We start from the raw sequence: 17,691 nt of genomic DNA, 5'->3' as shown, positions 1-17,691 counted from the left end.
TTGGACACAGAGGTCCCAGGGTAATTTCTTGCTGAAACAGATCCTTAATTAGAAGGAATCTAATTCATTACTCAATGTTTGTGCAGCCTGCTACTTTTCTGTTTTCCACTGTTCCCATCATGCTTTGCAGTACATTCCGGCAATAATGAATTTCTCTCCATTTTGATTATAGTTTTCAAATCGCACACACCGTGCTTACGGTGCCAACTCACCTTCCAGGATAAAGCCCCCTGCTTTCACTCACAGTTCTCCTCAAAGTTCTACCTTTGGGACGAACCTTGCCCTTGCAGCTGATGTTAGGCATAGCTGTGTGCATTTTTCTCTGAGCAAAATTTGTTCTACCACTGTTTAGTTACAGGAACAAGAAGTTAAAAACTTGCCCATTTTAAAAATATACATATCTTGAGAACAAGTAAGTTGAAACCAGCTGAACTTTAACGTTGCACAGGTTGGATCTCCCAAGGCACTTGGCCTTGGCCTGACATCACCAGGAATTTTTAAATGGACTCTGGCAGCAGAGTTAGGCCAACTCTGAGCACTTTTGAAAATCCTGCTCTATGTATAGTTAGACCTTGCTGATAAAAGCCTTCCCACAGTAAACTGGAAGTGATTCAATATTAAGACCTGGTCTACACTAAAAAGTTACATCAACTCAGCTATGTCATTCAGGCATGTGAAAAATCCACAGCCCGAGCGACAAAGTTAAGCTGACCTAACCCCTGAAGGAAGCACTAGGTCAGCGAAGGAATAATTCCATCACCTACCTACTGCCTCTCAGGGAGGTGGAACCCCTCCTGTCAGTGTAGATAGTGTCTACACTGAAGCTCTGCAGCTGTGCTGCCATAGCACTTCACATGTAAACAAGCCCTAATTTTCATGCACGCATGTTAGCTTTGCAGAACTCAATTTGCATTTTTATCAGTTCAATGGATAAGATCAATGTTTATTTTTAACCATTTTTTCCTCCTAATTTATATCTATTTAAATTTTCACAGTTATGGGAAATTACGATGGGGATGGGGTCAGACAATTATTTAATGATAGTCACTAATAAGTTCTCAAACAGCATTTTTCTTATTTTTACCTTTCTGTAAATTTCTATTATCAATGGAAGTATGAACTTGATCTTTACTGACATTCACCCATGCAAATCTAATCTTTCCAAGCCTACACATACACAATGCTGCATCTGGTCTTTTTCTGTATCCACATACTGGTGTGGTATAAAACCTATGGAGCTGCAAGAAAAATGAAATTGTGTGAGAGCAGAGAGTCTTGGAGGTAGATTGGATGTGTGTATTTAAGGGCTTGTCCACAAAGGAAATTTTTCCAGTTAGGCCAGTATAGTTAAACTACAGTGTAACTCCACATCCGAACACTCCGATTCTGGAGTAAGAGTGGGTTTCTTCTTTTGTTTTTTGGAGGGTTTTTGGGCTTAGTTTAAACTGCTTCCAAAGTGACATAAGATAAACTGGCAATAGCCACATTTGTGCCAGAACAAGAGTGCGTATCTGGGGAATTATACAGATATTACTACAGAGCTTTAAATTCATCCTCATTTTCTATCGGTATAACTTTCCCATGCAGACAAGGACGAACAGGCTGCTGGAATTTATGAAGCTGCGCAGTTCTATTTTGCCCAATTCCATAGTGCTATAGCTATTTTTTATTTATAAACAAGGGAATTAAATGCAAAATCCCTGTCATTGCTTTAAGTTAGGTAGATGCTTTTATCAGTCAGGAAATGCAGTTGTTAAGGATAAAGTTAATTCACAAATGCTGTATTGAGAAATCTGGATTACAAGGGAGGCTGTTAATTTAATACCTTAATACAGAGAAGGCCTGATATGAAACCATGCCTTAACTGGGCCTTCCCTTTTTGTGAAGGTAATTTTCTGACACAGTTAAGTCCTATAAGCCGGGAACTTGCCAGTCTCCCATGCACAATCATTTGCAGGGTTGGGGCTGTAGATACCTCAGCACTGCAGATCAGGTACTTAGATGTCCAAGTGACAGAAATTGTGGCAACAGATGATTATGGTAAAGGTTTAGGCCTGCAGTTATGTGTGGATGCAAATTGTGAAGGCCAGCTTTTGAAAATTTGGTCTATTTTCAAAGACAGATGAGGAAACATTGCTACAAGGACTTTAGCTTTTGAGTTTCCTGACTTTTTCGTTGCAAGTTTGCAACTGTAGCATTGCATTAACACGTGTATTTGCATTTCTTTATAGTTAGGGTTTATGAAGTCTATATGCCCTTAAGGCTTCACTTTCAAGGTCTCATAACTTTTCAAAACACACACTTTTTAGTGCTTATCCTAAAGGCGAGTTGGGGGGGTGGGAGGGGAAGGAGGGAGAGAGGAGAAAACATGTTGTTTTTATTTAAAGACAAAATGTTTCATGTTTTACAATTCAGACATTTACTCCCAAGTGTTACAAACCTCAAATATCCTCACCATTGATCTAAACTAGCACCTGGGTTACAGTAATATTAAAATCAATAATAAGAACTAAAACCATAATTTTAAATAAATTATGGACTTCATCTTCCCTGGAGAGATGTGCTATTTGATTAACATTCTCTATTACTCACCTGGAGCAAGTGATCTCTATCATGCGTATGGAGTCTTTTATTACAATTCTACTACACAACCATTTACAATGCAATAATCCACTTGTCTGCTTGAGACTCAAAACATTCTAATAGAAACGGATGGGATTTTTAAAAAAGTGTAATAATTACTGACATGCTATTCACATGGTGGTAGCTTCCAACATGTGGTAGGTGCTGTACAGACCAGGGTGACAGATTTAAATCAAAAGGGTTAAATGAGGATTAAAATGGGTGAGATTTAAAATCCGCAAGCACAGGAATCCTTGATTTAAAACTGATTTTAATCTTGTTTTGCATTTGTACTTTTTAATTATTTTCCTAAAGAACAGTTCATTCGCATTGGTTAGTAACCATTAAAACATGCCGATCTACAACTAAATACAGCCTTTACACTACATTTGGTGCTTCTTTTTGATAACCAGAAAGATATCAAAATAGCCATACGTGTTTATTTAAGCTGTTTAATAGCTTAACTTACATTTATTCAGATTCTTAAATTTTTATTACGTTACACAACAGTGACTGATGCATTTCTTATTTACTAGATTATTAATTTTTGTACTTGTGATTTATGTTAAACTGCATTTGGGTGGAAATTTGAATTAAACTCAAAATGCACAAAACCAGCATTTTTAAATTGATTTTTTATTAAAGACAATTATCTCAATTATATTGCAATGTGACAGAAAATATAAATTTATCAAAAGATGTTTTGCATTTAAAACTAACTGATTTATTAAACAAAGGAAGTATTCACTAACCTGTAGTTAGTGAATTGAACTTACTGTTTCGGGTCACCACGTCCTTCAAGATTTTAGAACTAGCAGATCTTATCCTCTTACACCTCATTTTTATTCACAGGTTAGAAGAAAACATGCTCTCTTACTTTATCGGCTCCCAATTGCTGTCTCAACTTTGAATGAACTAGTCATTGAACGGAAATAGCTGAATAAACCTAAATGAAGAAAATATTCTTTCTGCATCTACAGAAGAGGCTACTGATGTCAAAAGCTGGTTTAGCCTTTTAGCAAACACTGGTTCCAGGTGCTTGGCCAATGATTTCCACCAGTTCAGTGGTTTGACTTTCTTTAAAATTCTGGCAGCAAACACGGACTGCTTGAATTTTGTTAGTATAATCTATTAAATAACTTAAAGTAAGTTTAGGCCTTAACATAGGTTGTCATAAATTTTAAATGTTTATTTTTTAAGAAAAAGATGTATTTAATTTAGATCCTAAAAAAGTTTTGGTTTTTTTTTTTTTAAATTGATTTTGATCTAGACAGAGTCCCTGCCCCAGCAAATAGACAATCAGAGGAAAGATGTTCCAGTGGTCAGGGTTCTAGCCTGGACCACGGAAGATCTGCATTCAATTCCGAGCTCTGATACAGACTGCTTGTGTGACCCTGGGAATGTCACTTAGTCTCTTTGTGCCTCAATTTCCCATCTCACAAGTGTTACATTAACGATTGTGAGGCACTCCCATATTATGGTGATAAGGGTCCATGTATCTAAGAGAAACAGAATTAATTGCTGGAGCAACAGGATAGGCAGAGAGGTCTCGGTAATGACCAGCACTCACACATACTGCAAGCTCGTCTTCCCTCCCTTCTTCCCCCAACCCTGCCATGACTAATCTACTGCCAGCTTCGCTTCTAATTAGCTGACTAATTTCTTGTATCCATCAGAGCAGATGCAAAGTTTGGGGACTGGGGATGGGGACAGAAATTTGAATAATAAGAGGGTAGGGGCTTTGCAGACATGCTTGGAAAGAGCATTCCAGTGCATTCTCTTTTCAGAAGCAGATTAAATCCAAAACATGTTTATGTTGACATTTTAATGGCACATGAATCTGGGAATCCAAAATTGAAGTGTAAGTAGTACTTGTAACTGTACCCCTTTTTTACGCATTGCAGTAGAGTCTGATGTTACAAGGCCATAGATCAGAGACTCACATGATAGTCAAACAGTATGACAGAAGAGAAATCATTTTTCCCTACACTGTTCCTCCAAAAAAAAAAAAAAAAAAAAAAAAACTATGTAAATAGAGTGAATACACTTCTGGGGTACAACACAGCAACTCTTCAATGCTATGCTTATGACTGTGTGTTCGTTTAGAACAGGAAGTGAACAATAAATCCTACTGAAATGCCAGGAGTTATTTAGGTCAACAGAATGTAATTAGTCAGTTTTGCCAGACCACTACAGTTAACTTCCCTACTCTTGTGAAAGGTACCCCAAGATCTCCAGTGACCACAAGCTGTCAGGTTTTAACTCTTGCCTGGGAAGTGACGCATCCAGAAGCAGAACGCCAGGCTAGATCACTGGTTCAGAAATGACTGAGGGAAGAATACCACCTTAATCAACAACACTTTAGACAGCACTTGGATATTTCTTAAGATGTCTTACCCAAGTGCTAACTAAACAAAGCTGACCCTGTTTAGCTGGTGAGATATGGCAGGCTCATAGCACAAGGTGATATGCCTGCAGGTGTGTTCATTTATGTAGAAATTGCCTCTTCACCTAGATTTTTAAAAGGACACCACTATCTTCAAATCTAATCAATGTCTAAATAGGAGGTAAAGTCATTTCAGGTCTTCCCAATCCACCTGACCTGCCCTCAGTTCTCCTGTCAACTGTCGTGGTTGCAGTTATGTTTTAATATTAGCCAAGGGTAGGATTTTCAAAGGGCTCACAGCACTGGTCAAACTGCTCCACTCTGCAGTGATAAAACTCCCAGTGCCGTCACTGGGAGCAGAGTTAGGACAACACTGAATGCTCCAGAAAATCCCTTTCCAAGAGTTTGTCTTTTCCTATTGCTGTGTGAAATACCCACACAAACAAACGGGAAAACTGACCCTACAGGGAAACAATAAAAAACGTACTATGGACCAAAGCGCTCAAATTCATGAAGTAAACAAATGACAGGGGGGAAAAAAAAAAAGATTCTTGTTGCTAAACTCTTTCAATCAGCATCATTTTGGGCCCCAATCTTGCAAAGATTTATTCAGATGCTTCACTTTAAGCACTGTGAATAGTCCCATTGAACTCAATTGGGATTACTTACATATTTAAAATTAAGAACGCGCTTAAGTCTTTGCAGGATCGGGGCCTTAAGCATTACTCCTAGTAGTAGGTAACATTTGCAGAAAGAATCTGATTTGTTAAGTTGACAAGATTTCTTTAAGTGAAAGTGTCCACAGAATTTTTTAATCACTGCATGCCTTTTATGTGGTTATGTCAGAAGTCCCACATTTGCTGCAAGAGGGTGGAATTAAAAAAGTATCGATAACTCTCCAAACGTTGTACTTCCTGACATACGTGCTATTGAACGTTGCAGCCCTGGCCCATTAGCCTACCATTGTCAGAGATGGAGTATCCAGTGACATCAAGAAATCCTCACTACCTTCTCAACTAAAAGTTGTGAGATCATTTTTATTCCATACAAATTACATCAGGATATAATGGATTTAGCACTTCTGATCCATCCACAGTACATTAGTGGACAAGACCTCAGATCTCCAGTCCTTACTGACTGAACAATTCTTTGCAAGTACCTTGTTTTCCAGTGTGCCATGTCACCTCTATTTGACCACAGTGGCCATTTCTTTTTCAGAGAAAAAGAGCAAAGAACATTTTATCCCCACATACTGATTCACGTACCCCGAAAAGAAGCAGCACTGGGCAAGAACTAAAAGCTGGCATTGGTCAGAGAAACAGTTCCTATTGTTTGCTTTAGGAGACATGGAAGACTGGAACCCTTCCTCCTCTAACGGGAGGTTGAAGGAGGAAATCCGGGGATCAAAACGGTAATATCTATTTATGTGAGGGCATGTGGGGAGAATGGGGTGCAATGACAGTACTACCCAGCATTTCTACTGTAGCCTAAACAGCATCTATAGATCACTGCACAGCCATTAGAGAATCATAGAACCGTAGGACTGGAAGGAACTTTGAATGGTCATGTAGTCCAGTCCCCTGCACGCATGGCAAGATTAAGTATTATCTAGACCACCCCTGACTGTTGTGTAAACTGCTCTTAAAAACAAACAAGCACACTGGATTTGTAGCATAAGATCTTCAGACACACTATCAAGGTCAAAACTGGAAGAATTTATTTTTCCATCAGAAGAACCGTTAGTTCTTTTCCTCTACAGGCCTCTGCTTGGATTTTTGAGCTATGAGTATTGAATTTGTTCCTGCTTCCTCAGTGCAACATTAGTAAACAAAAGTTTTGGATGTCTCCCTGGTGTTACCTATCAGCTCTGTGTTCTTGGGGAACCAAGGCACAGTGTCTAGCCTGCCTGACTCATGAAAGACCTTCCCCTCCACTCCCACACCCTGCAGCCTGTGCTTGAACCAAAGCCGATCAGAAGAAAGGCTTACAAAAAGAAACTAAAAGGCAGTGGGAGACGCACCTAAACCCCTCCAAACAAGGATGACAGGATTAAGGAAACACCCCTTGCCTCATTTGCATCGAAGATGGGGCAAGAAGGCATCTCTATTAGCATACAGAATGGAGAACAGAGATTCCAAGTAAAGGACCACACTGAACTCTGGGCTCAGGCTACGTCTACACTACAGGATAAATTCGAATGAGCTTAAACCAATTTTATAAAACAGATATTATAAAGTCGATTGTGCGCGTCCACACTAGGCACATTAATTCGGTGGTGTGCGTCCATAGTCTGAGGCTAGCGTCGATTTCTGGAGCGGTGCACTGTGGGTAGCTACTGTAAAATAATGAGGCCAATAAAATCGATTTGTGTCCACACTAACCCTAATCCGATATAGTAATATCGATTTTAGCATTACTCCTCTCGTTTTGTAGGAGTATAGAAATCGATTTAAAGAGCTCTTTAAATCGATATAAAGAGCAGTGTAGCGTGAACGGGTGCTTTGTTAAATCGATTTAATGCTGTTAAAATCAGTTTAACAGTGTAGTGTAGACCAGGCCTCAGAAAAGCAGGGAAGCACTGCATGATGGGGGGTCTCTGCTCCAGATGTTAATGAACCCACATCTGCACACACCAGCTCAGTAGTTATCAGATCAATTCTAGTAATAAATCCTTTACTAGTATCCAAAATACTGAAGCTCCCTAATTGCATTGTGAGCTCCCTGGAAGGAACACCGCCCACAGCCAGGAATGATCAGCTCCCATTGTCTAGCCTGAACAAAATAACTTTGGTATATTCCTTTGAGCCATCAGTTTACACATAAACAAATCTAGTGTTCTCCCTTGAACCATTGTTTTTTCCTTACAAAAACCCATACCCACACTCAAGTAAGTGTTCTGATGCCTGGATCCAACATCTGCATCTTCTCCTGACTGATCATGCTGGGGGCTCTGCCTGTCTCCAGCACTCCAGACCCTCTGTTACCACCATCACCTGGGAACCCCGATCAATTCAAGCTTCACGGAGCGGTGAGAACCCAACCCTCTCTCTAGGTACAGCCTTCTGACCCTGACTTGTGTGATCAGTTATAATTTTCTAAACCTGACTTTTATAATAAAATTTAAGTTAGATTTACTATTGTAACTGTTTTGTTTGGCTCCCCTTGTATGGTTATTACCTGGCAATAAATAAGTTTCATGGTTAAGGTGGTAGCTTCTCTCTCTCTCCCCCCCTCTTGGATGTTTTTTGGTTCCCCATTCACTCTGCAGCAACGCTCCTCATACCTAAGCTAAAGATCCCTGCAGCACCCAAAAATCCAGTGGGGGTTTGCTCATCAAGTGGGTTACGACCAGAACAAGCGTAACGTGAAAGTGGGGATGGGGACACGCTGAACCTGGGACATTTGAGGGTGGCAGACTGAAAGTGCTGCTCCATCGAGCCTGCTCAGGTGTACTCTATTCCGGTGAGGTGCCCATGGCATAGGAGGGTGACAGCTTGGAGGTGCTGTTTGAACCAGCTTGCTGAGTCCAGGGACATATAAGGGGTCTGCTTGGGAGTGCTGATTAACTTGGTCCTCTCAGGGGGAAGGAGGTTTGTGTGCGCATGCCCATCTGATTCTGGGGCTAGAAGAACCCAGCCCTGGGGAACCTAGGTCCTGCAGGATAGCTCCACTGCGAGAGACTTGCAGCAGGGAGATGTCTACTTCAGTTTCTTTACCAATAATAACCCAAAAATCATCTTGATTTGTAGAGCAGTTCATGATATTTTAAGAGAATATGAAGTTTAGACAGATGATGAACCAGCCAGGAACTCAGAGACAGCGGAGGAGTAAGACATGATGGTAATTAACCAGTGGCACAATTTACCAAGGGTCAAGGTGGATTCTCCATCACTGACCATTTTTAAATTAAGACTGGATGTTTTTTCTGAAAGATATATTCTTCTCGGATTTATTTTGGGGGAGTTATCTGGCCTGTATTATACACAAGCTCAGATTAGATGATCTCTTCTGGCCCTAAAATCATGAATCTATGAACAAAAGATTTGCCATATCAGACTGGAGCACCAGTCTTTCAAGTCTGGCACCCTGTCTCAGGAGGCACTAATTAAGGATTCAGAAGATGACCAAAAAAGCAATGCCCTGGACGAGTTGTGCAATGATATGACAAGGGGAATTAATTCTTACCTGACCCCAGCAGGAACAACTTGCATGGGATCTGATTAACCTCACTTCAGATTTCATTACTACAAATCTCTCATGTGACTTATAAGGAGCAAGAAAGTTATTGTGAGTACACATGGCTAGGAGCTAGGAAATGTGGAGTTCCAGTTCCAGCTCTAATATGGATTACTGCGGCCTTGAGCCAAGTCACTCAAACCATCTGTGGCTCAGTTTTCTTAGCTGTAAATGGTGATTACAATTCCTACTTCACAGGGGTGGTCTGAGGATTGATTTATTAAAGACACTTTGAAAATATAAAGCAAAGTATATCTTTAAAAAAAAAAAATCCAGGCCCCCTTTCCCCACTGTTTAAAACCTAGCTATCGTGTTTTACTCTGATCTCATACAGAAGCCAGTTGCTGAGGCTGACTTCATGTTGTAATGACCAGCGGTCCCATAATGAATGTCCATGAGGACCCATGCCCTTGATTTCAATGGGGCTCTCAGCACAGTGGGTCTACCTGCCTGCCTGCAGCTCACTACAAGTACAGGGCCTCAGGATTTCTTTCCACTGAAACCAGAACCTGGCAGAACCCTGGATTTTATACAGCTCCAAACGTAGCATATCTGATCTATACATCTATGATGCAAGCTGCATTTCCCTTCCGCCACTCCCAGGAATAGAGATATTTCCTTGACTGGATTGAGGACCACTCTGGACTGCGCAGAGGAGACTGATCTAAGCTTGGGCAGAAAACGGAGCTGTTGTGAGTCCACAATGGTAGCAGCTAAGAGTGGGAACAATGAGGTGAGGAAGGGGGGTGAAGACAGCTGGGTATGGGAAGGGGAGACAGCCAGGTGCAGCAGGCAGAAGCTGTGGACATAGAAGTGTTAATGGTACAGACTATAAGAATTCTCATCTTTAAAGAGCACAGGAGCATGGGAAAATCAGCTGGCTTGAATCAGCAGCACAACCCATACCCACCAGTTTTCCCCACCTTCCCCTCGTAACCAGGATGAGGTTAACACTCCCCCATAAAATTCACAGCACAGTCCCTATATTTATAAGTATGCAACATCCTCCTGCAGTGACGCAACCCAGTGACAGGAAGATACAAACGTCATGGGGAGGAATGGGGTGTGGGAAGCATAAAATCTTAAATCCAGCTTTGGAGAGAGCGAAGTGAAGAGGGCAAAACAGGAAAAGGGGGTGGTCCCAGTTTAAAATGGGTGAGGTAATAATCCCAGTCACCCCTCATACCACTGCCACAGCACATTTGCTTAGGGGTGGAAGGATGGGAAGGAGGACAGCACATCACAAATATGCAGTAAGGTTCCCAGCACACCTGGCGAGCTGGACAGCCTCATTTTACACTGGGGGAAACTGAGGCACAAAGACACAGCCACTCCCTCCCAAGGTCACACTGAGGCAGGTCCAGGAAGAGACAAGCTTCCCTGAGCACAAGCTGCCCTGCAGGATCTCTCGGGAGCTGACGAGACAGGAGGCAGATCCTACTGAGCAGCAACCCGCGGAGCAGCTGGGGACACAGCCTGGGGGAGAGTTGAGACTTTTCTCGCTCGCTCGCCCGCCCGCTCCACTCCCTAAAACATTACGGGAAGGAGGAGGAGGAGGAGGGAGATGGGAACTTCTCTGCACAATTTTCAGTTTCACGTCCCCGCCCCCACTCAAAAGAATAAAAAGGGCTGGGATGATTTTGGGGGTGGGGTGGGGGGATAAAAGGTGGAAAGGGGCACAGATTGGAGACCCCCGGAACACCCCGGGCCTGCCCTCCTCCGCCGGGTCCGACACTGAGGCCCCCACGTCTAGCTAGGGGTTGAGCCCTCCTACAGCAGCCCCTGGTGGGGGGCTGGACCCCCCTCACCCTCCTACACACCCCAAGCGGGCCTGGGGGCTACTGGGGGTTTGCGGGTGGTCCCGATTGTTTTTGCTTTTCGGGCCTCTGGGCGGCGGCTGCCACCGGAACAAGGGGTCTCCCCCCAACTCCTCCCCCCGCGCTGCTCGCCCAGGGGCGGGGCGGCGCCCCCTGCTGGGAGCCCTATGGAGTGGGGGCGCTGGGGGTCCCCATGGGACCCGGCCGCCAGGCCGAGGACTAGGCCGCGGCTCCCTCAGCCTATCCTCGCCCCCGCGCACCCTGGAGCCCCCGGCCCCAAATCGGATGATCTCCCCATTGCTTCCCATGGAGGGGACAATAGCCCTAGGGGAGAGAGCCCCGGGGCCGTCAGAGGGTAACCAGCCGCCCAGGAGGGACGGAGAGACCAGGCTATGGGGTCCCCCCACCACGACCCTTTCCCAATCGGAGGAGCTGGGGATCCCCCCCAGTTCAAGACAGGGGGGAGAATAAAGGGGACGTAGCGAACGTGGGGGGCGTCGGGGCACTGATCCAGCCCCTCGAGACACCAGTCCCCTGCCCCCCGCAACCACCCCCATCTCCACGGAGCTCACAGGGAGGGATGGGGAGCAGTATGTGCCCCCCACTTTCCCGCTTCCACAAGCCCCGTCCCCCCGGAGCCCTCAGTTCGGACCTGCGCGCCCCCCCCCCGCCCTGTTTTAGGGCGCCCGGTGTAGGGTACGGCTTTACCTGCTCCTCCTCCGGGCTCAGCTCTGCGGCCATCCTGCTGCCGCAGCTCCGCCTGCTTGCAAACTGCTGAGGAGGCGGCGGCGGCGGCTGCTACTGCTGCTTGCTTCTTCGGAGTTTTAAGCCAGGGCTTTCAAACATCGACCAGCCTGACTCAAAACCAGCAAACCGGCCCCTTTTCCCCCACCCAACACCCCGGAGGGAGGCAGCTAGCTGGCCTCTCTCCCTCCCAGCCAGGGGCCCCTCAAGCACCCCGCTCAACTGGGGACGCTGCTCCTGAGCTCCCAGGCAGCACCCATTAGTCTCTCTTGCAGATTAGCTACACACTTGGAGGGGGAAAGGTTAATGCAGTGATCCCTTCCCCCGAAAAGCTGATGCAACTTGAAAGAAAAAAATAAAGTTCAGTTTTGTCTCCTCTTAAATTGCAACGATTCTTTTGGTTTCTTTGCAAACGTCGGGCTCTTTTAGTTCTTCCTCGGTCTCATTAAAGCTTTTGGAGGTTCCAGAAAATTGCACACACAAAAGGGGGTAAAAAACCCAGCTGCTCTGGAAGTTTCATTCCCCCCGTAAAATCTGCTTGCAATCTCTCCACACTGTGGCTCAATCCGCCTGGGCTTTTCTTCTCTGCCTTTGCAAGATCCCTCTGCTGTTGCTTCCTGAATATAGTTAGCAGGAGACGATCAATTCCCTCTCTTCATTTGTATTTTTCTTTTAGAGAATGAATCTCCTTCCTGCAGCCTCCATCTCTCGCTTGTCTGTCTCGCAGTCCTTATTCCTCAAAAGCAGCAGAGAGGGAGGAAGGAAGCAAAGAGAACCCGTCCCCCTCCCCTTCTCATGGCCAATACTGCTTCCCCTGATGAGCCAGCCAGAGCCCCCAGCAACTCCATTCAGAAACTGAGTCTCATTCACAAACAGTAGCAGAGGACAGCCAGGGAGAGGAATCTAAGGGAAGGAGGGAGGGAGAGAGATCTGCATAGCGGGGAGGGGGAAGGGAGGCATTCGTCCAAAGGAAGGCGAGAGAAACAGGAAACTATCCATTGGGGCAAAGGGAGATAAAGGGAGGGGTCAAAAAAGGAACAGAAAGAGGAATCTAGGGAAGGGAGAGAGAAAGAGATTCATACAGAAGAGGATATTAGAAGTCACCCTGTTGCAAGAGAACTTGTGCAAACCCGTGAACAGTCCGTTAGATCAAGAATCTCCCCTTCATTGTCTATAAGTGACCCAGCTGAGGTGTAAATTCTTTCCACAGCACCTCTAGTCTACCAAGCACATTATAGCTAGATCAGAAAACAGCATGCTTGCCCCCAAAAGACCTTTGTTCTCTTATGTGTTTGTAAAGTGCCTGGCATGCTATGGGCACAGCTGTTTGCAAGAACTAGCCCACATAATCTAAGGCCTGGATCCAGCAATCAGGTTAATGCAGGTAGGGCTCCTGTGCGCCTGCAGATCACTAGTGGTAAGGTCTGCCTGCTGGGATCCAGTGGCAGGATCAGGACACAGATAAACAACATGCAGTCAAAGGAGGGTGGAAGGGAATCACAAAAGGTGCTCAGATCTATAGGGAAGAGAACAAAAGACAGTGTGACCAAGTGGGTAAATTTAGCATATCTTACAATTATGGACGCTTTCTTCAATTAAGTCCCATGGGCAGAGCTGATGGGGGGTGGGGGGAAGCTGGTGCAAATTACTGGAGCCTGGCAGTCTGGAAGGAGGCCCCAGGCCTGGCTCCCACAGCCCTGTTTAGCCAGTCCACCTTGCTAGGGGGCCTGAAAAAAATTTTCATCAAGGCCCGAACCCGCTCTCAGCAGCCCTGCCCATGAGTGTGTAAGTATATGAGTAGGATTAAAAGACCTCCTTGTCCCTCTCTGTTCAAAAAAAAAAATAAATAAAAAAATCCCCACTCTTATTCCTGCCAGTGCAGCTTTATCTGTGGTAGCAGCCCTGGGAGCACTAGGATGGGGTAAACAACACTGGTGTTTTAACTACCGTTTTGGCTAAGCCAGAACAAGTCTACATGACATGGTGGTTAAAATGGCAGTAGTTACTGCTACCTTATCTACACTAGAGCGCCGATCTTTCCTACCTCCACTGGAGCTGAACAGATGTGAAAAAGTGCCTTTTGAGGAGGAAAGAGTGCAAGGTCACGAGAAACTAAAGAACTGCTGATCAGAAAAAATTCATGCTGGGCCCGAAGAGCTAGCTCATTTGATCTCAACTTCAGATGCCTGCTTTGTGGCTGTTTCCTGTAATCCGATCTGCATTTAACTACGTTTTTACAGTAAATCTCCCCTTCTGTTTTCCTCATGTCCAAATTCTCTTCCAGAATGTACTTGCTTCTTTTTTTGAATGCCCTGCTTGAGCACTCCAATACATTCACAAAGAGATATGATTAGGGCGGACTATTGCAGTCTCTGCAGTCCAAGATCTGACATGGCCCAGACTCCAAGATCTGTGCCACCCCACATCCCTACAGGATCACCCTCACCAGAGAGCTTCCCCTAATCCACTCTTATCAACTCCCACTCTTGCATCTGGCCATTATAGAGACAATGCAGATAGATAGACTATGTTGTCCTTGAACAGTATTGTGCTTACAAGAGCTTAGCTTTAGTTCTTCCCCATTGTTTACATTTATCTCTTCCCCTTTCCTGTCTACCACAGTCCATTGCAATGTATCGTCTTTACTTACATTGTAAACTCTTCGGGGGCAGGGACATCTTTTTGTTCTGTGTTTGTACAGCACCTAGCACAATGGAGTTCTAGTCCACAACTAGGGCTCCTGGGAGCTACGGCAGTACAAGTAAATAATATCTGTTTTCGATGTTCATCTTCTCAGAGCAGGGGCCTAGTCTTCTAAGTGTAGAGTGCCTGGCCCACCAATGGCCCTTAATGGTGATTTTGTGCTGTATATTGTACTGACCTCTCTGGCACTTGCACTTTGGGGTCAGTGTGACACACTTTGTCAATTGCCTGACATAGGAGGATCCATAACAAGCAGTGGTCAAAGAGATCAGCCACTCCCCATCAGAACATGCTACAATGAGGAGAAGTGGTCACTGTTGTTATAAATGAAATAAAAAAAAAATATTTACCTACTAAATTTCTCACTGGCTTAGGGATTGATGGAAAGAAGCAAAAATCCTCCTCTCCGGTTCACTTGCACTGTGTAAGTTACCACACTGATATGCACAATATTCATATCTAGAATGGTACACAGATGATGGATTCCCTTGTAGGGGAACAAGACCAGTAATGAACTAGATCAGCGGTTGCAATTTTTTCCGTACCATTTCACCACGTCACAAACATACAAGTTTCAGGTCCCATTTCCAAGGAAAGGGAGTATGGTCACCACTTCCCCAAATCCATTAACTAGATCTACCTCCACTTCATCGACAGGCATTTAAAAGTCTGGGTACGTGGTTCTACTTAACGAGCTGAACAGCAGTTGCTGCTAGTGGGGAGTGGGACAGCCGGGTGCTAAAGGGATTTTTAAAAATGCCTTCAGAGCTTTGATTCAGAGCACTTTTCATGCTACAGTCACTGCACACTGCCTCTGGGGGCACGTCTGGGTACTGCAACAGGGCTTGCTCAGAAAGCTATACCCCAACTGGCCTCAGTGGCTGTGGCAGGGGTGGACATTTTGTTCCGCTGACAAGGGCTGCCCTGGCAACTTGCCAGCAGCTGGAGGGCTTGTATCTAACTTACAGGAAAATGGAGCACAGGGCAGCTATCTCCATCTTTTCCATGGAAGTGAGGCCCGTGGAGGCTGAAGATCCTGCCAGCTTACAGTGCTCTGAGCTGGAGCTTGATTGCAGGCCACATCTCCACACTAAAGATGAGCACACTTCTAGAAACCCACAGGCCACACTTTGGCTGGCTCTGCTATACTGAGCTCTCCCCACTTGCCCAGCTATCTCCTTGTTGCTGCCTCAGCAGGTTCCTGTTGCACCTGGCAGTAACTTACATTGCCATGCACAGGTACAAGGAGCAGAGGCAGCTGCTTGTTCCACCTGGAGCAGGGTGGAGAGCGCTCCAGTATCAGCATCACACCCAACAGCTGAGTTATGGAAACAGAATGCTTTGCAGCCAGTAACTTTTGTTTAACACCTTCTCCCCAAACACACCCTTTCAGTTTCAGCATTAATTGTAATGTAAAGATTTACTCCTGGAGTCTGCTAATATTTTTAAAGCAGAACTATGCAGCACTGTCTGCAAGGGATCCTTTACAACATATAAAGACAGCTTCAGTTTCCCCCTTCTATCAGAGAAAAAGCCTTTTTCCTCCTACTGTATTTTATACTGATGACTCCCCTTTGCTGGAGGACCTTGGAAAGCTCTGTGAAGGACAGCATACAAGGTAACCAGAGCTGCAGACTTCCCTTTCCCAAAGCAAGCGGCCAGGGATGCTTAGCCTTAGATTTGGAATCCTGGATGATTAAATAAATTAGCACTTTATTACATCTGAAAAGCACCCTGATTAGGGGCCCATGCTTCCAGCGTGCCTCTTGCACCAATTTCCTTCAACCAGTTGAATTTTGCCATCAGAATCTGAGATTCACAGAGAGCAACGGTAGTATTATTCATTTTTTACAAGCAGAGTCTGTCACTGGTTTAGCTTACAGCAGGTCTTAGGACACTTATTACATCTCTACCTTGATATAACGCCGTCCTCAGGAGCCAAAAAATCTTACTGTGTTATACTGAACTTGCTTTGATCCACCAGAGTGCGCAGCCCCGCCCCCTGGAGCGCCACTTTACTGCATTATATCAGAATTCATGTTATATCAGGTCGCGTTCTATCAGGGTAGAGGTGTACCTCACATACGTTCTCCATCCCTCACTATGCAGAGAAGGGGAGGGTAGTACAGACCTCCCACCCCAAAAGTTGTTTCATACTAACAGTAAACAGCAGTTTGAAGAAGCCTGTAGCATATTCAAGCCAAGTGTTAACAACCAAATTCATTCACACATCCAGGGCGTGATTTCCCATGTGTGTGTGAATGAAGGGGGTAACAGGCCAACATTCTCTTCCATGCTGAATTTTCAATATAGTTATTACAGTTCCTGCTGCCCACTTGTATCATCAATATCAGCTGTACAATCAAACCACTATAAGCCACCCACACTCTTGGCATAGAAGCCAGCATTTTCTGGGGAAAATGGGGATGGGTGGGGGAGTATATAAATGGATCTACTGTCTACACATAAAGAATCATTCCTGGTATCAGGGTGCTCATCACCTACTACACATAATGTGATTTCTCTTCATAATAATCAAGCAGAGCTTCATGGAGAATCAGGTACATCACCTACAGTAGTATTTATAGTATGAAATTTCATCCACCTCTTTTAACTTAAGTGGTTTGGTTGGAACCATAACTCATTTGCTGTCTATATAACATAATAAAGAGTTCAAACCTGGGAGTTAACATACTGGCCTTTTATCGCCAGTGAAAACCTAGTTTGGGCAACCAGTCAGTTGAGTTTGGTGGTCTCAACCTAGCAGATACTCATTTTAATCATAAAACTAGGGCCTGGTCTACCTAAAAATTAGATCACCTAGCTCCATGGCTCAGGGCTGTGAAAAATTTCATACCTGTGTGACGCAGTTATGTTGACTTAACCCTTACCATAGAGCAGCTGGGTTGATGGAAGAATTCTTCCAACAACCAGCTGCTGCTTCTCAAGATTGGTTTAATATAGCGACAGACAACACCCTCCTGTTGCAGTACCATGTGCCCACACAACACAGGCACAGCTGTACTGTTTGTAGTGTAGACACATCCTGGTACATATAAATGCAGTTGAAGATCTGTATACAAGAGAGGATTAGGATTGGAATAGTAGGGAGAGCATGAGATAAGGACTAAGGTGCATTGATAGAGTTGTGAAACTCTATCATACATAATATTTTCAGTTAGT

General features: G+C 44.5%; 1 protein-coding gene across 1 annotated transcript in view; it reads right to left on the bottom strand.

The window, feature by feature from the left end:
* Nucleotides 1–12,729, bottom strand: part of PTPN9 (protein tyrosine phosphatase non-receptor type 9) — a 53,400-nt gene extending 40,671 nt beyond the window's left edge. Inside the window, 1 exon segment of the mRNA XM_030578437.1 lies at nt 11,770–12,729. Coding sequence (XP_030434297.1) covers nt 11,770–11,802 — 33 coding nt within the window. The 5' untranslated portion in view covers nt 11,803–12,729.
* Between the last annotated feature and the right edge of the window lie 4,962 nt (nt 12,730–17,691).

Source organism: Gopherus evgoodei, chromosome 10 (assembly GCF_007399415.2).
Source record: "Gopherus evgoodei ecotype Sinaloan lineage chromosome 10, rGopEvg1_v1.p, whole genome shotgun sequence".
Taxonomy (NCBI): domain Eukaryota; kingdom Metazoa; phylum Chordata; order Testudines; family Testudinidae; genus Gopherus; species Gopherus evgoodei.
Note: the sequence above shows the minus strand (reverse complement) of the source record. Positions and strands in the feature narration are given on the sequence as shown.